Raw genomic sequence first — 25,000 nt, 5'->3', positions numbered from 1 at the left:
ATTTAACGTTTCTGCTCCAACTTTTTGAACAATGGTATTTAATTTTTGTAATCCATAGTTTATTGCTTTTGTTGTAATTTTGGATCAAGCATTGCTTTGGAAGTATAATTAATAAGGTTTTTTCCAAGCTAAGGAATTTTGTATTAATAAATCTGCTTCTGTTGATCTAACATCACCAAGAAAACCAGTACCTTCTACTCTTTTTCTATTTTTATAGTACCAACGATTATCTGATTTTAAAGAAATTGGAACTCTTACCCATTTTACTTCCTCTTTTTACCATTACGAATCTTTGGTCTTTTGGCAGTCAAAAATTGTTTACTTGCAATTCCAGTTTTTGTATGAGGCCCCCTTTACAATAGCACCAGCACCTGAGCTCAACCATTTATCAAAGTAACGAAAGTCAATCAAGGAGCGGACTGCTTCACTGATCACAACTTGCTAATGTCCAAATGCGTCTTCTCTGTAAAGTGGAAGATCAGTACAAGACCCCCGAAAAAGTTAGACATATGCTTAAATGATGACAAGAAAGCAAAGCTTGTACAGTTTATAGATGAGAAGATCTCTGTTTGTGACGCTGACTTTGTAGAGCTGAAAGACATTCTTCAAAATGCAGCGACCCATGTGTTTGGAAAAAAGAAAGGATTCAGAATGACTGGTTTGATGATCAGGATGAAGAAATTCAAACTCTACTTCAAGATAAAAACCTAGACAGGCACTCTTTAAGAACACGTATCAAGGAACTCAAGAATGCTTGGTTCCAAAAGAAAGCTAAAGAAGCAGAGCAATACTCTCAAGCAGGGAATCCAAGAGAGTTCTATGCTACCTTGAACACTGTCTATGGCCCTAGATCTAGAAGTTCTCATCCAGTGCGCTCAAAAGATGGTGTTCTTTTATCAGGTCCCAAGGAAATCAAGGACAAATGGGTTGAACACTTTAGTGACTTGCTAAATCTTCCCAGCGATGTTGACTTTACAGTTGTGGACGAATTAGACCAACTACCAATGACACAATCCATGGATTGCCGTATTGAAGATCAGGAGCTGGACCAGGCTATCTCTAACACCAAGCTAGGGAAAAGCCCAGGCTCTGATGGCGTTCGTACATGGTGGCTGTCCTCTGAGAGAAAAGAAGAGAAACAGTGAACTCTGGAAGAGAACTGTAATATACCCGTTTTGCGGGTCTCGGTGTATATATATATATATATATATCCAATATCACCAGATAAATACCTGTCAAAAACCTGTTTTGTTGTTGGGAGAATTTTTTCAGTAACCTGTACCACTTTTTCTGTTAAATCAGCTGGATCTAATTCGCCCCCAGCTTGTGAGAGCCCATTCAGTTTCCCTTAAAAGCTTTGCTTTTAGATACAAACCTAAATTTTCTATTTCCACCTTCAACGCAAGTGCACCAAAACATTATTCTTGCACCGTGGATTTACCAGCAATAGAGAGCTATTTGAGATCTAACTTATTTACAATCTGCTGAAATAGTGAGTCCAGTGTGAATCCCTCAAGGACCTTTGCTAACTGTGATGTTAAAGTTATTGGTCTTAAATCGCCAGTGATGGACTTTGGGGGAGAGCCCTTGGGAACTGGGTGTCTTTCAGAAAATCAGGAATGTAACCCACTGTTAACGATGAGTTGTAGAGATCGCAGACTACTGGAGATAACTCGAAGGCAAACTCCTTCCACACCAGGTTGGGAACAGGATCTGGCCCAGTCGAGTTTTTCAGCTTAATGCAGCGCAGTGCGTTGTATGCAATCCTTGGTGTCACAAGGAACTCCTGGGGAACTGGGGACGAGCCTTATGTCCACATAAGCCTTATGTCAGCTGACTGAGACTGGGAGTGGGGTGAAGCTGGATGTCAGTCCGTGCAGAAACCCTTGACACACCGACTCAACTGAGGGAAACATGTCGCCTAGCAACTGATGCCACCATGTTGGCAGTGAGCTCACAACTTTATTTCTGGCTAAAGAAGCATCGTCACCAAGAATTCCATGTCCTGTTTCCTGTCGCATGAAATCAGCGAGTGAAACTGTCATGGCGTCGAGTGTTAAATTACTTGTGGCGATTCGTATTCTACGTTTTGCTCTGGCGGCTAATCTTGTGATTTTATCCGGCGATGTGTCTTTGAATCCTGGCCCTACTGGACCTTCATTGCATTCGTCGTTCTCGTCATCCTCATTTTTCAGTGATGAGTCTTCGTTGGATTCCTTCGATTCATCAAATATGTTGGAAGACTGCAACAATAATATCTACCCTTATTTCGACCTTGGCTTGGACGACAAAGGACTAAGGATTGGCCACTGGAACGTTAATCGCCTAAATTCAGCAAAATTTGACCAGATCAAGCTTTTTCTGATTGGAAAGTCCGGCAGCCCACAAGTTGATATACTTTTTCTAACTGAAACGTTCTTAAAACCAGACATTCCGGATGTGCTGTATGCTGTTCCTGGTTTCTCGATTCATCGTCATGACAGAGTATCGAGATGTGGTGGCGGAGTTTTAGTGTTTGTTAACGATGATCTGAAGTTGAAACGCAGGGACGATCTGGAGGATTTGGATTTAGAAGTAATTTGGTTGGAAGTTTTCCCTTTTAAGTCGAACAGATCTTTATTTATTTCTGGAATTTATCGCCCACCCTGGTATTCTTTGGCAGATGATACTCGCCTCGAAAAAAACATTGAACAGGCTTATCTTCTGAACAAAGAGCTCATTTTACTTGGAGACTGGAACATTAATGCACTTGATCGGCTAAAATTCAAGAAACATCATCTCAGCAAAGGTTTATTGGCTATGAATCTTAATCAACTTGTGCTTGAAATAACACGTCCAATGAGCGGAACCTGTTTGGACCATATCTATTCAAACCATTCTCATAGGATCCATAATATTGTTTGTCCTGTTGTTGGACTTGCTGATCATCTACCTTTGTTTGCGGTGAGAAAATATAGTAATCAACGTGAACGTCCCAACGCCAGAAAGATCAATAACTATATACGATACCGCAACATGAAAAGGTTTGATGCTGAACTTTTTAAACAAACTCTAATGCAGACCCCTTGGGATTCTGTTTTTGTTTTTGATGACATTGATGACATGTTGGACTCCTGGGAGAAACTATTTAATGACGCTCTTGAACAACACTGTCCATGGAGAATTAAACGTGTTGCTCGTGTTAATCAAGCTCCTTGGATAACACCTCCGATTATAAAGCAACTACAGTTTAGGGATGCCTTACTGAAAAAGTTTAAACATCATCGCAATCCATGTGTTTGGGCTGATTATAAAAAGGCGAGAAATAAAGCAGTAAGCATGTTAAGAAGTGCTAAACGCAAGTTTTATGTCTCTAAACTGGAGCAAAATGTAAACAACGCAAAAGGAACATGGAAAATAATTAAATCAATCTCAGGAATGGTTAATCAGTCCAAACGTGTGAACAGCCTTCGAGTTGAGGATCGCATTATCGAGGATACAGCTGAAATGGCGTCTGAGTTTAATTCTCATTTTACATCTGTTGCCGATAAACTCAGGTCGTTACTTCCTCAAACAAACTTTGACATGTCTAAACTGAACAATTTTGTCTGCTCAAAAAAGGATAATAACGTACTCTTTTCCATTCCACCTATTACAGAGTCCAAGGTCATTGGCTGCCTTAAGAGCATTAATTTACACAAAGCCTGTGGTATCGACAAGCTCAGTCCACGAATGCTCAAGTTAGCAGCTCCTATAATAGCTCCATCTATTGCCAAGCTAATAAATCATTCCTTCAATACGGCCTCGTTTCCTCAACGCTGGAAGACTGCGAAAGTCTCTCCTTTATTTAAAGGTGGGGACTCAGAGGACTTAAATAATTATCGACCAATTTCGGTTTTGCCTGTACTCTCAAAAGTAATTGAACGGCATGTACATGACTCACTCTCTCGCTATCTTTGTGAAAACAACTTGATCTACTCTAAACAATCTGGTTTCCGGAAGCTTCATAGTACAGAAACAGCCCTGATCAGAATTATAGATGAACTTTTATTTAACTTGGATAATAATCGTGTAAGTGGCATGATCTTAATCGATTACTGCAAGGCCTTTGACATGGTTGATCATGTTATCCTGTTGGACAAACTACATGCCTATGGTTTAGACAACACATCATTATCGTGGTTTCAATCCTATCTCAGTGACAGGCGTCAATTTGTATCCATGAGTGAAAAGGAATCTACTACATCTATTATTCCGCATGGTGTACCTCAGGGCTCTATTTTGGGCCCTTTACTGTTTGTCTTGTTCATTAACGACCTTCCGTTACATGTTAGTTCTGCTAATACTGATCTATATGCTGACGACACGACATTAACTTGTTCCGTCAATTGGATGGATATGGATCGTCTGCAAATTTCTTTAAACGCAGCAGTTTCTGAAACGGTTCATTGGGCCACAGCCAACAAGCTTCCACTTAATGAGAAGAAAACTAAAGTTCTTACCATCTGTGGTAAACGTCTTTCCAACAGAATTCCTAATGACATTATTGTTTCTGTTAATGGATCGCAACTTGAAAACGTACAATGTGCAAAGCTCCTAGGTTTGGAAATTGATAAGGAATTAACATTTCATTCGCATGTTGATAAGTTATGCAAGAAACTATCTCAGCGTATCGGAATTTTAAAAAAGATTAGACATTGTCTGCAAATTAAGCATAGAGTTCTCTTTTATAATGCTATTATTAGACCAGTAATGGATTACGTAAGTGTTATCTGGTCAAACTGTGATAAACATTGTCTAGATCGTGTTTTAAAGCTACAAAAGAGAGCAGCGAGAATTGTCATTGGTGCTGACAGTTATGCACCCTCTGTTCAGTTATTTAACAAACTCAAATGGATACCTTTCTTCGAGAATGCTAAATTAGCCAAGTGTTGTATCATATACAAGCGTTTGCAAGGTCGCGTGCCTCGTTATCTTACTAACTTATTAGTACTTACCGGTGAGACTCATTCACGGCAAACTAGATATGCTAAATTTAATATAGCCTGCCCTCGAGTTAATCGAAATACAGAAGGTGGTAGAACATTTACTGTGACTGCTTGTCGGGAATGGAATAAGCTACCTCTTCAAATGAGGAAAGCAGAGACTCTCGAGACTTTCAAAAATTCTCTTTGGAATAGGATTTTTAAAGATCAGCAATTTTTAAATCATTTCTCTATATAAGTATTGTGGGTCACTGTGCTGCATGCTAATAATTGTTTCATAGTTTTATTACATTTTGCTAATTTTATCATAAGCTCTGATTTTTACCTATTTTAACTATTTTGATCTTGTAATGAGGGCCTCTAGTTTATTAGCATTTAGATGCTATTTTGAGCTACCCTCGATAAATAAAGACTTCACTCACTCACTCACACTCACCAGATTCTTCTATGCCGCCCAACCCCTTCACCTCTTTTCACCAGCGTATTATATTGGTTTCCTTAAGAGATGAAACTTTGCGCTGATAGTATCGTTGTTAACATACTTTGCACTCATGCTGCACTCGGTTCCGTAATTGCTTATACTTTGCAGAATCCTTACCACAGGCGAAAAGTGGTTTCTGTCCCTCCAAGATCAGAGCCGTTAGCTTCTGATTGACCCACAGTTTGTTGCTAGAACATTTTCGTATTTTCTTCATGGGCAGAAAGCCATCCATTGCGCTAATCAGGATGTTTGCATGGTACAACCCCAGCGCACAGCCCCATTCAAAGCTGGTTATCCATCTTCCAAAAGCAATACTAGCACTCTCCCGCAGGTCACGCACGCCTCAGTATGGCCTTCTTTGCCGCCTTCAGGTTCATGGCAGGTGAGTTGTGTTTTGTGACCAGGACGGCATAATGGTCACTGCGACCAAAACTTTACTCGCAATCTGCATCACTCTCACCTTCGCTCTTGGTCTTGAACTCGTTGTCCTTGTCATGTCGTGGATCTCCACTTATCACAACATCTCAAACTGAAACAAACTCACGTGCGCATGATGGCTCGTGTCGCGAATTATCCGGTTTGTCAAAAACAATTTCAACACAAAATTGGTTCAAACAATCATTATTTGAATCAAACAATTACTCACCTGGTTCTCTTTGTTCGGTTAACCACTCTAGTATCTGCTGGTCCAGCTCAGGAAACTTCGGAGTGCATCGACCCATGGTTTTACACTTCGCCGACATCTTCAGTTCGCCATTGAATACTTCGTCCATACTTGCAAGAGATCTCCGAGTTGTTTTTCAACAGCTTCAGCTTCGACAACAACTTTAAGCTTGAAAGCCATATTGTATGATGAACAACTAGCTTTTGGCATGATGAACGTAATGCGATCTATTGACTATAATCGATTGACGGTGCATCTACTGGCATTCACGTTATAGGGTACGCTTGGATCACATTTGTATTCACGAACACGCTGGTTGGCTAATTGCTTACAATAAATGAAACACTTTCCTCTGTTTATAAAAGGTGTGATTTTATTGAACTTGAAATTAAACACAGTAACTTTCGACATCTTTCCAAAGAGGAGCGCTTTCGTCTGTGGAAAATTCAGCAAAAACGTCTTAGAATACGAGAAACTTAGGTCTCGGCTTATACTGAGATTTTTCCAATTTTTTTTCGAAAGCTCTCGGCTGTCATCATATCTCTTAAGTTTAGGGTCTCAGCATATAGCTAAATAACTATGGTATGATCTATTGTTTCCAAATCCAAATACATTTATTGGTGGTAAATATGGATTTAATCTTTCAAATTTTGAAATATCTTTTATAGCAAATGGAAAATTTAGACCTGAAAATTTTAAATCTGTTTTAAATTTCAGGTCTACAATTTTCAGATTTTTTTATTTTTGGGTAAAGAAATTGTAAAATACACCACTTAAAACAATAATCATCTTTGTTTTGAACATTAATTACTGCTTTTTTGTCAGAAATTAATTTTTGAAGTGTAAAGAATTTATTTCCTTGTCAACGTCTTATTTCATTTGTGTTTACTGTTAACTTCAAAATTTTAAAAACTAATCCACTTCTATTATTTTTTTTTTCCTTCAAAGTTTGATTTCGTTTGTATTAAATCTTCTACTATATTTTGAAATAATAATTCTTCATCAGTTAATTCATAATTTCTTTTTACTTAACTGTTAAAAAAGAATCTCTGTTTTTTTGCAAAACTTTCTGTTTCTGGATTATACTAATTTTTTTCAAATGGAATTTTTAATGAAGTTATTTTATTTTATTTTTTTGTTCTTTGAAAAATTGAATAAAAGTTGGTTTAATATCGTCCAAAAAATTTACAACATTTATTCTATTTAAATTTCTTCAATCAAAATCACACTCTTTTGGATAACCTTTTAGTACACTTTTTTCTGTTATTTCAATTTTATTCTCTTCTGATTCCGTTTCATCTTTAATTTTTTTCACATTTTTTAAAATCTGAATTATTTGATTCTATTCCAGTAATTTTACGTATTTCTTCAAATAATTGATTATTTTCTCCTTAAACTGGATTTTCTTTAACTTTTAACAATCTTTTAGCATCATTATCAAATTGTCTTCTTTTTCAATTTCTTTAAGTTCCTCCAATTTTTTTGTCTTTCTTCAATCTGGTTTTTTTCTTTAAGGATTTCTTTCTTTGTTCGCATTTTATTTTAGGATTGTTTTTCTCCCACCTCTACTTTGGCTTGTAAAATTCTCTGAGCCAATTTTCTTTTGCAAATTTTCTTTTTTTAAAAGTATTTTATTTAATAAAAACAATACTTACAATAATTGTTAACATACATACATACATACATACATACATACATACATCCATACATACATACAGTACTACCTTGTACTAAACTAATACAATACTAACAATACTTACAGTAATAACATTACTTACTAACAATAAAATACTTATACTTATACTTATACTTATGTTATGACATAATATCAAGGGGGGGGCCCCCCCCCCCCCCCCCAAAAAAAAAAAATAAAAAATAAAAAAAAAAATTCCACGATACATATCTGATTCCATTAACAAGAAACCCAAGCGCAGAGCCGGTTTTTAATAAAGTTAACGCACTTATAAACAATTTAGAATGTTGTCTAAGCACAGGGACCACTTCTTATTAAATTTGTCCATGTAATTGGTTTTAACACACATAAACTTTTCTATTTCGTATTTAATTTTAGTTAGCCCTTTGTTTAAAGGCGACTATGTTTGGTAATATCTGATTTCTTTTGCAACCCCATATAAATGATTTAGCGATAAGCAACAAATAATTCAGTAAAGGGAATTTTGCATACAGTATATTCCGATCATGACATCTTGCAAAGTTAGATGGAAGAATTCTTTTGTCATTAAATAGAAATAGTATTCCAAGTCTTTCCAAAAACGTTGTACATGACTACAATAAAAAAGGACATGATAGAGGGTTTCTGGTTCCGATTTACAGAATGAACAATTATCATCTGAGATGTAAGCTATCTTACATAACTTTGTATTTGTGAAAAAGTATCTGATTAAGGACTTTGAATTGAAATGCTATTATGTAAGGTTCAAACGACACTTTATGAGGCAGCCGAAAGATACTTTTCAAGTGATCTTGAGATAAATTAAAAGCTTGTCTCAGATGATGTTGGGAACTTTTTGGAAACTGGGCTTTTCTACTTTTGATTAATGCGTAGTAATCCTTAGGTGTTTTTGTAACACATCAAAGTCTATATTTTCAATCGTCAAACATTGGGAAATTTCTTGCCGTCTGTTGTCTGGCAGTTAATTGGGATTAATTATTAATTATTTTTCTCACACGTTAGAAACACCTTTTTTTCAATTCGCAAGTGATTAATATTCATTGACCACCTGTCTTCAAAGTTTCTGGCACAGGGAAAACTATAAAAAGTTTGTGTCATTTCTAAGCACGTTTTATTTTTACAACGATTTTGCGGATGTATATTTTTTTGTGATTCTTATGATTTTGAATTTTATCAGGACCATTTTCACTTTTTGCATATCAATTAATTTGGCCTGTTTTTATTTTTTTGCATCATTTTTCATCATTTTTGTGTAACGTTTGAAATTTTTCTTTTACACAAATAAAGCTAAGTGCAATTTAAGATGACATTGAAAAAGGAACAGAAATAAATGCTAAGTAGCCTTGAAATAATTATGTACTACTGCTTTTCATTAGCTGAAACATTAGCAGAGATTTTTTAGCCAATCACTGATCGTAGTAAAGTCTCTCATGAGCCACTGGGCTCCCTATGGCAGGAGCTTATCCTGGTTTCCTTAGCTTGAAGCAACTGTTCTGGAGGGTATTGCCACTCCTCCCTGGACGGGCTGCTAGTCTGTCATCACGGGGCTCCTTCGGGCAGTATGTCGCCAGTACTCAGTTATTCACCTGGGTGGAGAGAGACGAGATAGATTGAAGTTTCTTGTCAAAGGAAACAACACGATGACAACACGATGACAGTGCAAAGTCTCCCTGGAAATAACGTTAGGTGTCACACCAGACCGGAAATGTCACACCAGGTGTCACGCAAACCGAAAATCAGGCCAAAATCATGCAAAATGAAAGTTTATTGACAAACCCTATTGTTACAAGTGGGAACGTGTGTGGGTCCAAGTGACCTATCCTGTTCCTGGTGAGAAACTTGCTACATTGTACACATTTATTCTAGGTGACCTTGGAACGCTTGGCAACAGGTCGGATGAATGAGGACCACGTTTAGGAACACCAATAGGAAGCTGCATACCAGGGCCACGTTTAGATGAACCAATAAGGGGAAAGTTATGTTCGCCTAGACAACAAAAAGAACGACAGCAAGTAAATACATTAGTTACTTAAGGGGAAAAAAAAGGAAGAGGGATCGCCGACCTTGATATTTGGAACGAATCGTCCAGAAAAAGCTCGAAATGTGTCTTTAGGCAGTCCGTGGGCGTTTGCGCTGGCGATCGTGTGTTGTTTTTTTCTTGGACGAATAAGGACCACGCTTACAAAGATCTAGAGGAAGCTGTATGCAGGGTCGCGTTTAGATGAACCAACAAGGAGTAATTTAAAATTGGGGCTAATGATGCTATTAAACTGTTCTTTTCACGGATTACTTTGCTCGACTGCTGAGTTACCGCTTTTTGGTGGGATGAGCAAATACCAGGTTTCGAAACACCAATAGGAAGCTGTATACAGGGCCGCGTTTAGATGAATCATTAAGTGAAAATTCATGTTCGCCGAGACCATACGAAAGAGTTCCAATGAGGAAGCAATTTAATGAGCGGTTCCATGACGAGTGGAGCTGTGGAGACACAGTCTAACCCCAAATCCTTACGAACAAAAAAGCCCCAACCCTTCTCCCAAATGGATTTAAAAAAACTATGTTTTTAAGTTTTCGCCTCTCTTCTCACACATGATGATGTTACTGCCGTACAGTAGTCAATAACACTTTCGTTTTCTAATGAGACATAACTTGAATATCTAATAACTTGAACGCGGACCGATACACTCCGAACAGCTCCAAGCAAATATGAGTAGGTCCCCTGTATGGAAAGCAACTGGCAAGAACAGAGTTGCTCTGAGCAGCTCCGAGCAAGTCTGAGTCGGCCCCTTCAAGGGGTGCAACTGGCAACACGGAGCACCCAAAGAGCAAAATAATTGTTCTAAGCCACTTAACCTTATAAATTAAAAGACCAATTTTGCTCTCTGGGTGCTCCGTGTTGCCAGTTGCACCCCTTGCAGGACTTGCTCAGAGCTGCTCAGAGTTGTTCAGAATTGCTCGGAGCAACTCTGTTGTTGTCAGTTGCTTCCCCCACAGGGACCTATTCATATTTGCTCACACCTGCTTGGAGTTGCTCGGAGAGACTCTGTTGTTGCCAGTTGCTCCCCGTACAGGGACCTACTCATATTTGCTCGGAGTTTCTCGGAGCAAGTCTGTCGTTCGCAGTTGCTCCCCCTACTGGGACATACTCATATTTGCTCGGAGCTGCTCGGAGTTGGTTGAAGTTGGTCGGAGCAAAGGCGCTACTCAAAATCCTACTCAAAAATCCTTCTCAAAATTTACTAACAGAACTGTTTACAAAGTGAAAACATCCAATCTGGAAAATATTGTAAAACCTGGACAAGGTGAAAAACATTTGTGTACTAGATTTCTAGTACACATTTCCAATTGTGGCGTCAATTGAGCATGTTCGGGCGTGTGGACATAGCTCATTGTGCAGTTTGGATAGGTGCAATCAATTGTGACGATCCTGTTCAGGTTATTAAATATTCTCATAGAAAACAGTAAGGACTCTTAGTATGTGCACAATCCCGTTCAAGTTATCGGTCACGTCTCATTAGAAAACAAAAGCGTCATTGCGTTTTTGACTGCTCTTTGGCAGTAACATCATGTGAGAAGAAAGGCAAAAACTAAAAAAAAACTAGTTTTTTAAGCCCGTTTGGGTGAAGGGTTGGGGCTAGTTCGTTCGTTAGGATTTAGGGTTAGGGCTCAAGCTGTGGAGCTTGAGGCCTCCATGGCTCCACAGCTCCACCTGTTGTAGAACCACTCATTATATTGCCTTAGAACTCTTTTGTGTGGTCTAGGCGAGCGTGACTTTTCCCCTATTGGTTCATCTAAACGTGGCCCTGTATACAGCTTCCCATTGGTCTTTCTAAACGTGGTCGTTATTTATCCCACCAGTAAGCGGTAACTCAGCAGTCGAGCAAAGTAATCCGCGGAAAAAAACGGTTTAATAGCATCATTACCCCTAATTTTAAATTACTCATTATTGGTTTATCTCAAAGCGGCCCTGTAAACAGCTTCCTATTGATCTTTAGAAACGTGGTTCTTATTCATCTGAGAACAACAACACACGATCCCCAGCGCAAACGCCCACGGACTGCCTAAACACACATTTTGAGTTTTTTTTTTTTTTTTGACGATTCATTCCAAACATCAAGGTCGGCGGTCCCTTTCCTTTTTTTTTTTCCTTTTTGTTGTCTAGGCAAATATGACTTTCTCATTATTAGTTCATCAAAACATGGCCCTGTATACAGATTCCTATTGGTCTTTCTAAACCTGGTCCTTATTCATCCGACTTGTTGTCAAGCGTTCCAAGACCACCTAGAATAAATGTGATACCTGGAGTGACATTTCCGGTCTGGTGTGACACCTGACGTCATTTCCTGGGCACAACTGGTCTTATGCCCAGATATGTACTGACATTTCTGTACGCTTTCGGCTAGAACAAAATGGCGGACATTAATGAGTTTCCAGCTTCATTTGCATCAAATCCGCCATTTTTTTATGACGTCTCATTCCCATACAAACTATCTATTTCCAATATGCACATTTATGCAAATGATATGCAGCCGTATCATAAGCTACGTATACTACTCATGGCAGAGGTCTCGTAAGCCCAGCGAAGTTAAGAGGTGAGAAACCTCAGCTACCAGGGACCTGTAAACTCTCTATGTAAATGTCTTTGGTATATTGTTTTCAGGTTCAAGAAAGCAGCCGTTCGCATTTCCAAGATTATGAAAGACAGACCGCGCACACCATTAGAGACAACAGCAGACTGGATAGAATATGTACTGAGACATGGTGGAGCCCAGCATCTCAGAGCTCAAGTGTTTAACATCCATTGGTATCAATACTACTTAATTGACGTCATAGCTTTCCTTGTTTTTGTGGTTACCTTGGTTGTCATGGCGATATGGAAGACATGTAGATGCTTTTGTCACCTGTGCTGTAAAAGGAATGGGACGAAATCGAAGAATGAGTGAACTTGTCGTACAGAAAATTCTTTTTGCACAACGTCTTTGACATGGACATCTTTTTAGGCTAAGTTCACACTATACAAGAAGCATTTTCTACCGCTTGAAAATGAAAGCGTTGACCTGACATTTTGTTCACACGGAACCATACTATATTTTCGCCCTGTTCACATGGAACTTAAGCAACGGGACCTACAATCCTGGTCAAAACTGTTGGGACAATTCCCGCTTTCTCCCCTCCCCCATTACAATGTGGATGTTTCACGGTCTCCAAAATCAAGATCCGTTCATCGATCGCTCGCGTGTTTCAACATTGTCTGGGGGCAAGGGGGGTGCGAAAAAGGCAGTGAAAGAAGAACACGCATTGCTCATATAACGATGGAAGTATGTACAGTAAATTCTCTACTTTTCGCCCAAAAAGTGTCGCAAAGTCTTTTGACCCGGATTGTAGGATTTTAACCTATATCAATGGTTTCACCATCTGTCCATGCGTAGAGAGCAATTTTTCAAGCTGAGTTTAATATTTGTTATCCTATTTTCAGTATCAAAGCAAGTCCAGTGCATATTATTGTAGAGCTTTTGGGCGTGCATTCACGATTTAATGCCTGCCTCGCCAGTGGAGGGTAGGTGCCCAGGAAGCCTGGGGGCTGAAACCGAAGTCACATCCCCAAGGCGCTAGAACACCTGACTGGCCTGCCAAACCCGCAACCAAGCCACGAGCCCCCCGCGCCAGGTCCCCCTAAGGCACCCGTCACACTTGAGCCAGATAGCTCAGTGGAAACAAAAATAAAAAAAAAAAAAAAAATAAAACAACCCAAAAAAGAACAATACAAAAAAAAAAAGAACACAAAAAAAAAGGAATACAAGAAAAAAAGAACAACACACACACACAAAAAAAGGGGGGGGATCGGGAGGGAATGCCGAGAACCACTAAACTCCTAATCCGACTCACAACGCCACGCCAACAGAGCAACAAACACGCTGCAAGCACATTGGACAACAACGCATGCACTAAGCAGGAATACCGCTGAACCATGTCAGCCCCAGGGCTCCCACAACCTAAAGAGTGCTGCAAACGTTACAAAAAACACATAAAAACGCTAACAAACGCCTGCAAGGCGCTACTGACCGGACTAGCTCCCGGTCGTGAACCATGTAACTATAACAAACGCTACAGAACGCACCAAAACGCTGAACAACGCTACGAGACGGCCAAGACACTAACAACCGCCTTCAAAACACTACTGACCAGACTAGCTCCTAGTCGTTAACTCTGTTAAATTTCATTTAAATCCGAAAACTATGGCCGGAGTAGGAGCCGGAGTACCCAGCCCCATGTAGGATAGACTGCAAAAAGTATGATAGCTGCTGCCGGGTAAGAGGACGACCATCACAAAACAAGAACAGGGGCCCTGGAGCAGACCCACGCAGAGACAAGTAAGTGCCCAACGCTGTTATGGGGCACACAGAGCCCGAGCCACGCCCCAAGTAGTTATCACTACCCGCACGGATGGGTTCTGTATTTGAAGACTTGATACGGACTTTTAAACTAGATGGAGTCTCAAAGGAGTCGGCTTGAATGTAGCTAACAGTCTTATGGGTGTGATGATCAAATGCCGAGTTGACCGTGAATTCGCCCGCACGCAAAAACCCAAAAAATGCCAAGCAGCACGCAGGCCACAACATCACATAGTCTCTAGTAGACAGGTCCAAAGAGCACTGAATGACCTTCAGATGATCAACTGTGATAGGTAGACGCCTGGGTGACACTGGACCTTGAACTCGCTTAATGCCCCTTAGCAGACGCTGCAAACGAAGACAGTTGACTAGCGGATCGGGAAGGCCATGGTCAATGTGAAGGGAGCGCACTGCTGATAGATAGACCTTGATGGAGGAATGGTTCAGGTTGTCAGCCAGGAAGGAAGCAAAGCGCATGAGAGTCTCCTCAGTGGCTGGGGGGATGGAGCCATCCTGGTTTGCACGACCATCCTGGCGGCAAAAGTCTGTAAATCGACGTTGGGCGGATCGGTACACTCGTCGGGTGGAAGGGGCAAGACCTTGGGTAAGTAAGAACCGACACTTCTGAGTCAAGGCATCTGAAGCGCTGCCAGAAGGGAGGCAGGAATAGGAGACGGGGTTGGGTTGGCCTGTGGCTCCAGGCGTCTGAACCGCTGAAATTGGAATCGAGAGAGTGCATCAGCAACTGGATTAGCTTTGCCTCGAACAGATGAAGCTGTAAATGAGAAGGAATGATGGATGGCCAGCATAGTCAAATAACGCAGCAACACCATTAGGTTTTTGTCCCGCGAGGTGCCAGACTTAAGTACAGCCACCACAGACTCATTGTCACAAAAGAACTCGACCCGCCGAGATACCCACTGAGGGCCCCACAGATAAGCTGCCACCACAATTGGCAAGAGTTCCTTGTACACTATTGATAAGGCACTTTGTGCAGCTGACCAGGCACCAGCAAACCAGTGGGATTTAAAAATAGCTCCACAGCCAGCTGCATCCGATGAGACCTGGAAGTTCGGGAGAGGTGCCCATGTGGGCATGCAGAAAAAACTGAGGCCATCCCAAGTTTGGAACAGTTCCCGCCACCAGGTTAAATCCCGCCGAAATTCCTGGTTAAGCCTAATGGGGTGATCATCACGGCGAAAGGCACAAAGCAAGTCGATCATCCGGCGAAGGAATGTCCTACCCTGTGGGGCGACCTTGCAGGCGTGATGGAGATGGCCAATCAGGGATTCCAGCTCGCGACGTTTACAAAAACGTTTTGCCGACCACTCATCTAACAGTGAAACAATCCTATCTCTCTTGTCAGTCGGAAGGCGAGCCTGAAGGTTCTCGGAGTCAAGTTCAATCCCAAGGATTGTAAGACCAGTCGCGGGCCCCTCCAACTTATCTGGATGAAGGGGAGAGCCAAGTTTTTTACATAGACGAACGCAGGTTTGAAGGTTGCTGTGGCAGACAGGGGAAGCCAGTGGACCCAAAGTGAGGAAATTGTCCAAGTAATGACGGAGAAATGTGACATCATAATTGTGAACCAGAATCCATTCAACCAGGTCCGCAATGGCGGTGAAAGTAAATGGTGCTGAACGCAGCCCAAAAGGGAGCACCAAATCCACAAAATATTGCCCACGCCACTTCATGCCAAGAAGGGGGCGATCGTCCGGGTGGATAGCCACATTCCGATATGCACTGGCCACGTCGAACTTGGCCATTAACGTTCCTCGACCCAGAGACATTATGCCATCAATGAAAGCATCCACCGACACATACTGAATGGTAAACGGGGGCTTAGGGATGCCGTCATTGACACTTTGCCCCTCTGGGGATGATAGGTCTAAAATGAGACGCCACTTCCCAGGCTGATTATTTTTGGGGATCACCCCGAAACGACTTATGTGCAATGACGGAAGCGGGGGCACTGGAAAAGGACCTGCCACCCTGCCAGAAGAGACTTCAGCTTGCAAGTAGGAGTCAATCACTGATGGGTGCTCAGCAGAGCTACGCATGTTTGAAGATGCAGATTTGAGGGACACCAAGGATGGGTCAAAGCCTATCCGAAATCCATCCCGTATGCCAGAAGTCACAAATGCCACAGCTGACTTGTTGGGATGGTGGCATAATTCGGCTTGAAATTGATCCAACTGTAATGGTGTGACCTGAGACACCGGAGATAACGGGGCAAAAGAGACAACTGCAACGCTGGGCTTAACAGGAACAGAAACGGGAACTGAGACTGGAACTGAAACTGGAACAGGACAAAACAACTTTGCCAGCTGAGGCAATCCATTTGGCTGGCTAGGCAACGCAATCACATCACTAAAACTATGTACAAACACAACACTGGGCGTACCTCGCCCCTCAGTACTGTCCCCTTCTCCCTCCAGGGGAGGGGGAGCGGGAACGGGAACGAAATCCAGCTGAGCGGGGAAAGGGGCAGTTAGCCTTGGTATGCTCTCCCTCGCAATTGCTGCAGTTGCGGCGGAACTTGCACCTCCCAAATGGCCACGGGCATTTCCCTTCATTCCAGGAATTGCAGAATGGTGTGCGTCGGTGGGAGTCTGGGCTGTCTGAGGAAGACTGAGGAAACCCGGAAAGGGAAAACGGCCTTGGTTGCAGTGAGGACGATGCTGGCAAACGCAAATGAAAACTATACAGATCCAAATTCATTTTGGACCAATCTGTAAGGCCCGAGGCAGCAGCATCCCTTCTGAAGGCCAGATCGTATTCAAGCCAAGCCAGACCTGGATATTGGCGGGCTGTTTGAATAATGAGCAGCTTATATCTGGTCAAGTCTAACCAACGCAGGGGGTGAGAGGCACACAGGACCAGCTGGAAAATCGTGAAGGCCTCAGTCCAAGTAAGAATATCCTTGATTTCAACCTGCCTGCGTTTTACGTTGGACACCAGGAGTTTACCCTCCAGGAAGGTCTGTGGTTCCTGATCCCCAGCTCGGAGATTGACTGTAAGTAGATCCGCCAACTCCACGAACTGGCCCTCGATGATCTTCTTGGCCAATTTCGCCGGGACTGGTGCATGACCAGGACCAACAATGAAAGCCTTCTCAGACGCAGGCACTGATCCAGAGTTACCAAAACTTGGCAGGCTGCCGGATACACTGGGACTCGCAAATGGAGAGGTGATGGAGCTTGAGTCAGTGATGGCTGACACAGGAGAAAAGGTAGGAATGAAGGCAGGCAAAGTAAATGTACCTGATGACGCCCCAAAAGCCATAGATGAGACATTGACATCACAAGAAACAGCAGTCGATCCGGAGGAGCTAAATGGAGTGATGCCAACAGAAGTGCCAGGGACGGAGGGGGGTACTGGCGAGGGGGCGCTCCCTTGAATTGAAGAGATGATAGTCGGAAGGGTGCTTCCAAGTGCGCGAACAACAGCCTTGGCGATCAAATCGACGGCCAAAGGCGCCACAGGGCCAGAGGGAGCCGTAGAAACCACCATCGGCACGGGGGACAAGAGAGGTATGTCCTCCGAACGAAATCCAGCGGACAAGCTATTGTTGGTTGAACGAGGTGGGTTCGGCATGATGTACGATCGAACACCAACCAGCGACGAGCGAGTTAGAGGCGACCACGAAAAACAAGTGAAAAACAAACCAACAAGCACGACAGAGAGCGAGAAAAAACCACGGGCGATGAAGGACGAAATCCTTTGGCCACGCTAACGTATCGGAGAGCACACTATGGTCCAGGGACGAAAGAGCGACGAGTGAATGAAAGACAAACCAACAAACACGACAGCCGCCGAAGAAAAAGCCCCGGTGGATGACTGACGAAATCCTTTAGATTTTATTCCTTTGTTGACCACAACTGGGAACCGCTACACTAAGCCCGCCAAAATAAACGCCACGCTAACGTATCGGAGCACACGATGGTCCAAGGCACGAAAGAGCGATGAGCGAGTAAAGACAAACCAACAAACACGTCAGAGGGCGGGGAAACCACGGTCGATGACAGAAGAAATCCTTGTGTTTTTTTTTTGTTGTTGTTTTATCCTTTGTTGACCACAACTGGGAACCGCTACACTAAGCCTGCCAAAGAAACGCCACGCTATCTGAGCAACGAGCCGACTATCAGAACAGGTACAAGAGAAGGTAAGACGAACCACAACATGGCGGTGAAGACGAGATGGAGACGGTCGAAGATCGAAGAACTTCTATTTCAACCTGGACAGCGACCGAGATAGCCAACGAAGCGAGAAGAAGAACGCCGAGAACCACTAAACTCCTAATCCGACTCACAACGCCACGCCAACAGAGCAACAAACACGCTGCAAGCACATTGGACAACAACGCATGCACTAAGCAGGAATACCGCTGAACCATGTCAGCCCCAGGGCTCCCACAACCTAAAGAGTGCTGCAAACGTTACAAAAAACACATAAAAACGCTAACAAACGCCTGCAAGGCGCTACTGACCGGACTAGCTCCCGGTCGTGAACCATGTAACTATAACAAACGCTACAGAACGCACCAAAACGCTGAACAACGCTACCAGACGGCCAAGACACTAACAACCGCCTGCAAAACACTACTGACCAGACTAGCTCCTAGTCGTTAACTATGTTAAATTCCATTTAACTATATTTAGCGGTAAGTCACGCCTGACTCTGACCAGGGTGGAGTTTTTCTCTGTCCTTGTGTCGGCCCATTTCCATCAGCAGGGCTAACGCCCACATGGTTCATATGGGTAGAAAACTAACACTTCACGTTACACTCTAATAGTTAAGTCTCCCGATCAATGCTTCTGGGATTTGCTGTCAAGGAACCTCAGATAACCCTCTACCACTCCTTCCCACCAATAAACAACACTTGATTTCCTCACTCCATGAAATAGGCTAAGTAATAAGCATGTGAGTGCGGCAAATGCGCCGAAACTGGCAGAAAACCACTCGTGTCCTACATGTGAAATTATTTCAGTCCCCCATCAGACATATCATACTAAGTCATTCGTTCATTGTCGGACGTGACTTACGGCTAAATTGTGAATGCACGCCCAAAAGCTCTATAATGATACGGGCTGGACTTGTTTTGATACTGGAAATACTGGATAACAGATATGTGCTGACAAATTTACCCCGGGGTATCACATTTTTAGTGGTTACAACCAAAGGATAAACATACCAAGGGTGCGTTTTTTCGGCGAAATCCAAAAACGGATCAGAAATCCAAAGTATCCACACTCGAGGAGGACACTGATGAGATTCATCACTTCAGCGTTTTTCTGGGAGAGGATTTGAAAAAAGTATTTTTAACAAGCGCTTTTCCATGCAAAAATGATAAACAGCAGCTACCGTGCGTGACAGTTTAGCCCGAATGTTTTTCTCGCGCCATTTTTACAGTACCATCGAAGACATGAAAAGGTCGAAAATTGTTCGGTTTCCTGCAAATTTCACACCAAAAATTACACTTAAAGTTTCTTGACAACAATAATATGGTTAGTGCCTTTCCTACAGCTAAAAAGGCATGTTTTTTGTCATTTCTTTTTATGGATCGCCAAGGTATTTTTTTTTCTGGTGGCATTTTCATTTAAGAATTTCTCCAAAACAAACTTAACTTTCTACTGGGTAGCCAGTATGGCAATCCCAGTCGGAAAATGGGTAATATTTCTCTGTTATTTTTTAATTTTTTATTTTTACTGGGTTGCCAGTATGGCAATCCTAGTCGGAAAAAGAGTAATATTTCTTTGTTGTCGCGAATGGCGTTTTAGTGCATCTTTAAACAAAATATACCCTTATGGAGCTCAAGAATGGAAAGTCAATTGGATAAACAAGACAGGCGATGAAAAATAAATATCTGGAGTCTTAAAAGTGACAAGTAATGGACTTCGACAGCAATTTTTTGCCCGTCGCCGGAGCCGAAATCAAAGTGAGCTGTGAGTTAGTAATAGACCTTATTTATAAATGGAGGTCAATTTATGATTCTTTTGTCCAAGTGCAAATTAGCCTACCAAGCCTCGATACCATGCAGTGAATTGAAAAGAATTCTTGCTCTAAAATGAGGCTTGTTAGTCTTTGTAGGCTAATTTGCACTTGAACAAAAGAATTATAAATGTAACCGCCATTTATGAATAAGATCTATGGTCTTCGACAACAATTTTATTTTTCACCGTTGGATATCAAGTGAACTTTGTTTCTAACATTTTACTAACTTGGTATTATATACAACACTAAAATCAAATGGCAAATTTCTTATGGATTTAACAAACATTGAAGGAATCGAAAGCCTTGAATGCATCACAGTATTCACTGAAGTCGCATCTAAGGGCCTCTTTACATGAACCCGGGTTAAATCACCGCGGCGGCGGCGGGTAGTCAAGTCGGGTCAGCCACCCTTGCCGGATAACCCTTCTCGAGACTCGGGGTGACCCGGCTAGATGGTTTGAAATTTCTTCAATTTCTTTATGTAAACGCTGGCCTATCTGACCCGGGATCGTTTGAACGCCACTCTTTTTGCGGTTCAGCGTTCTTGCCCATGCGCACCCCGTAGCAAAATAGCGGAGGCGAATGGGCATGAAGAGCGTGTGGAAAATGTTTGGATAATTATGTCCAAAAGTTTGTAAGCGTTGGTTTGTAAGCTCTGTTAAAATCGAAGGGCACGGGGGGTGGCCTGGAGCTGTTTCTGTTGGGGCATGATGATGATCATTAAAAACCCATGCAGCTGCGCACAAGTAAATAACATTGTTGGTCGGTGTCCAACCCGGGCTCGTGTAAAGCGGCCCTTTTATTAAGTTGTCTGGCAATTTACATTTATTTTGTACTCAACTCTGCAAAGAACAAACAAACTCGAGCATGCGCAGCTCATGACAGTGCCCCTTTAACCACAACTAGATTGTTAGCATAGGCTTTTTTTCATTTGGTGGATTCTAAAGAAGCTGTTTTTAAATAGTGGATAAACACCTCAAAGTTGTTCGCCGCCAAGTATTCCTTTCTGAAAACAATACGAGTCCTTTCAACTGGCCGAGACATTTTTGAAGAGAACTTAAGGTATTTGAGGATAAAGTTTTAAAAAGAAAAGTTTAAAAGAAATTCAAGTAAATCGTACTTTCCTAGTTTCAGGTACTAACAAATGGTATTTTCTCGAGCAACGGACAAACATTTGGCATTCCACGGAATTGACTTAATTACAGCTGTCACACGCGCCCTCAATGACATATTCTCATATTTCGAAAAATATTTAATTGAGGTGGACGTCAATTAAATGTTCCATGTCGAATGTCTACGACCCTTGAAAAGTTGTGGTTTCGATGCATGTCTTTCAAGGAAATGTGAGCAAAGCAATGATTTGCCCAGATTATACTGATAGAGGATATTACATGTCCGCGCGGAAATACGAATTTTATCTTCGAGTGCTGCAAGTATCTCTCTGCTTATCATATAGATATTGATGAAATATCTAGATTTAAAACAAGTTGTTTGACTCATTTTCGAAATGATGAAAAAGTGGTCACCAACCGCTAAAACACCCATCTTGTGTAACATAAAACAAGTTATGAAAGATATCATGATAATGTAAAATTTGCAATAAAACTGTAATGTAGTAGAGAAAAATTATATTAAAGCATAAAAGTATCTTACAATGAAGAGGAAGCTCGCGTTTTATTAGCTAATCGTGTTCGTTGCCATGACGATACCTATATTCTCACATGTGAAAGAAAAAAATGGCCGTTTTTATGCTAGAGACGTTAAAGTCGTCAAGACGCATTTGACGTCTGAGACGTTAAAGCCGCCTGGTATAAAAACGGGACGCATAAAAGTAGACAAACTAACGGACAAATACAAGATTTTTCTAAAAAAATTACTACCTAGGTAGGTTCTATTATCGGAAGACACTGGGCACGAGCAAACTCGGCACCAAATAAACGTTAACACGCGAGTACATGAGCAAATAAACGTGGCGGAATTGCAGCTTCTCAAATTTTTGTCTCGACGTCGCCTGGAAGGACAGATGCAAATATTCTTTTGTGACAGAAAGCAGTCTAGAAATCAGCATTTTCTGGCGATGGACGAGGAAGTAGATTTAGCCTCGGCGCATGGCTTGTTTGTCTTGTCGACCAAGAGAGCAAGGAAGGAAGGAAGTGCAAATTAACAAAGGACTCAGGGCTAAATGCGTCCAAGTTAGGGCGTCCCGTTTTTATACTAGACGCATTTAACGTCTGAGGCGTTAAAGTCGTCTGTTAAGTGCGTCTCAACGACGCACTAAAACAAGACATTAAAGTCGTCAGACGTTAAATGCGTCTGCCTTATTTCTCGTTTTTATACCAGACGTTAAAGTCGTCTTGAGACGACTTCAACGTCTCTAGCATAAAAGCGGCCAATGATATGTTCACTGCGCGCAGTGAAGATATGACTTTTTAGTAAAAGGAGATAGGAAAGGAACTTTACTTAATTGTCTAGTCGTTCTGGCGCTTGAGCACTAATTTGGGACACTGTAAACTGAAATTAACGATGAAAGCAAATCAAGTCAAAGGTTGGTTTTTGAGGAGAGGGGAAACCGGAGTACCCGGAGAAAACCTCTCGGTGCAGAGTAGAGAACCAACAAACTCAACCCACATATGACGCCGAGTCTGGAAATCGAAGCAGGGCCACATTGGTGGGAGGCGAGTGCTCTCACCACTACGCCAGAGATCCTGGTATTTCATCAGTATCTAGATAATACATGACATAAGTAACTAAATAACGATGATGTGTAATTGAAAGATCAGCCTGTTGTGGAACGGTTGGCCTTAATCAATAAACTCAGTTTCACATTCATATGCTTGGAACTCGCGAGTCGATCTTGAACTTGGAATCCGGAATCCATATGGATCCAATACTTGGATCCGGGATCTGGAACCCATGGGCTAAGATCTGGAATCCGCTATTTCCCTTTACACGGGGCTAGTGTGTGTTTTTATACGCGTTTTGAGCGTCACAGGAGAAAAATGATTCGTAAGAGATCGTAGAATTCTGAATTTTAAAAAAAACGTTGAGTACTTGGGGCAACCCTAAAACCCGAAATCCGGAATCACAGTACAATACAGAGAGTAAAAACTATCCTAAACATTCATAAAAGCTAACCTTAGGCCTTACTTACTTACTTATCCTCTTCTTCCCTGGTGGGAAATAAGGCCGCGACTCGGCCACGCCACTTCTGGCGGTCCTTAGCAAGTTTAATCGCTTCGCCCCAGGTCAAGCCCATCTCTTTAAGTTTCGTCTCGGCTGTCATACGCCACGTTGTTTTGGCTTACGCTTACCACTGTAACGCTGTTTGGGGATCCATCCCTGTTCCATCCTTAGAACGTGACCAAGCCATCTAAGTCGGCGGTGTTTGACCTCTAGCAAGATATTTTTGCAACCGGTTTTCTGGTAGAGGACTTCATTTGACACCTTTTGGGACCAGAAGATGCGGCATATCTTCCGAAGACATCCATTATGGAAGGCACTGATCTTGTCCATGTCCGATTTCACAACACGCCAGCACTTCAACCCATAGAGTAGGACAGATTTAACATTGCTGTTGTATAGTGTCAGCTTGGTCTTAAGGCTGCACTGCTTGGATTTCCAAATGGGTTGGAGTCGTGCAAAGGCCCCTCGCGCCTTGCCTAGCCTCGACTGGATATCCTTCATTGCTCCATTATCCTTGCTGATTAAACTACCCAGATAAGTGAAGTCCTCCACAGGATCCAGCACTTTGTTATTGACAGTTATGGGTGTAGGGTTGACTGAGTTGATTGACATGACTTTGGTCTTCATTGTATCGATGCTTAGTCCGGTTTGGCTGGAGAACTTATCTAGTCGATCCGTCTTCACCTGAAGATGGTCACTCCTGGAGGACAAAAGTGCCAGGTCATCAGCAAAGTCTAGATCCTCAAGGTGGGAGAAAAGCGTTCACTGGATACCTCTTGCCTTGTCTGATGTGGTTTGTCGCATTACCCAGTCGATGGTAATTAGAAAGGGCATAGGGGAAAGGATGCAGCCTTGACGTACTCCAGATTTGACTGGGAATGGCTCAGATGTTTTGCTACCGATGATGACGCTGCACTCGAAGTTCGTATACAAAAGATTGATCAGCGTAATGATCTTGTCCGGGATCCCGTATGACTCTAAGATCTTCCATAGAGTCTCCCTGTGTACACTGTCAAAAGCTTTTCCAAAGTCTACAAAGTTAATGTGCAGGGGGGCGTTCCATTCCAGGCACTGCTCAATGATGTTCCTCAGGGCAAAGATCTGGTCGATGCATTCTCTACCCTTGCGAAAGCTGGCTTGTTCCTGGCTGAGCCTGCTGTCGATGGCTGAATCAAACCGCTGAAGGAGTGCCCTACAGAATATCTTGCTTGGCGTAGAGAGAAGGGTTATACCACCCCAATTGTCACAATTTTGCAGGTTGCCTTTCTTAGGTATTTTAACTATGAGACCATTTGTCCAGTCACATGGGATGGTGTTGGTGTCCCATATATAGCTGAAGAGGTCTACTAACACGGTTGTAGAGATATCAAGGTCAGCTTGTAACATTTCAGCATGGATGGAGTCAGGTCCGGGCGCCCTGCGATTCTTTGTAGCTTTGATTGCTTTTCTGACCTCTGAAGGCGTAGGTGGACTTACGTCAATATCAAGGATATCTTGAGGAGGGTTAGGGCTTGCTGGTTGATCTGGCTCTGGTTGGTTGAGAACCTCCTGAAAATGCTGGACCCACCTGGCTGTCTGCTCTCGCTCAGATGTCAAAGGAGAACCATCCTTGGCTCTAACTGGTGGTGG

General features: G+C 42.3%; 1 protein-coding gene across 1 annotated transcript in view; it reads left to right on the top strand.

Moving 5' to 3' along the window:
- Window positions 1-25,000, top strand: part of LOC138040013 (uncharacterized) — a 57,015-nt gene that overhangs the window by 14,658 nt on the left and 17,357 nt on the right. The window contains exons 7-10 of the mRNA XM_068885812.1: window positions 12,463-12,741; window positions 13,279-13,359; window positions 17,351-17,568; window positions 24,014-24,188. Of these exons, the coding sequence (XP_068741913.1) occupies window positions 12,463-12,741; window positions 13,279-13,359; window positions 17,351-17,568; window positions 24,014-24,188 (753 nt within the window). The remainder of the gene's footprint in view (window positions 1-12,462; window positions 12,742-13,278; window positions 13,360-17,350; window positions 17,569-24,013; window positions 24,189-25,000) is intronic.

The sequence above is a fragment of the Montipora capricornis genome, chromosome 3, assembly GCF_036669925.1.
Source record: "Montipora capricornis isolate CH-2021 chromosome 3, ASM3666992v2, whole genome shotgun sequence".
NCBI lineage: Eukaryota > Metazoa > Cnidaria > Anthozoa > Scleractinia > Acroporidae > Montipora > Montipora capricornis.
The sequence above is the reverse complement of the archived record's forward strand: the minus strand, read 5'-3'. Positions and strand labels throughout refer to the sequence as shown.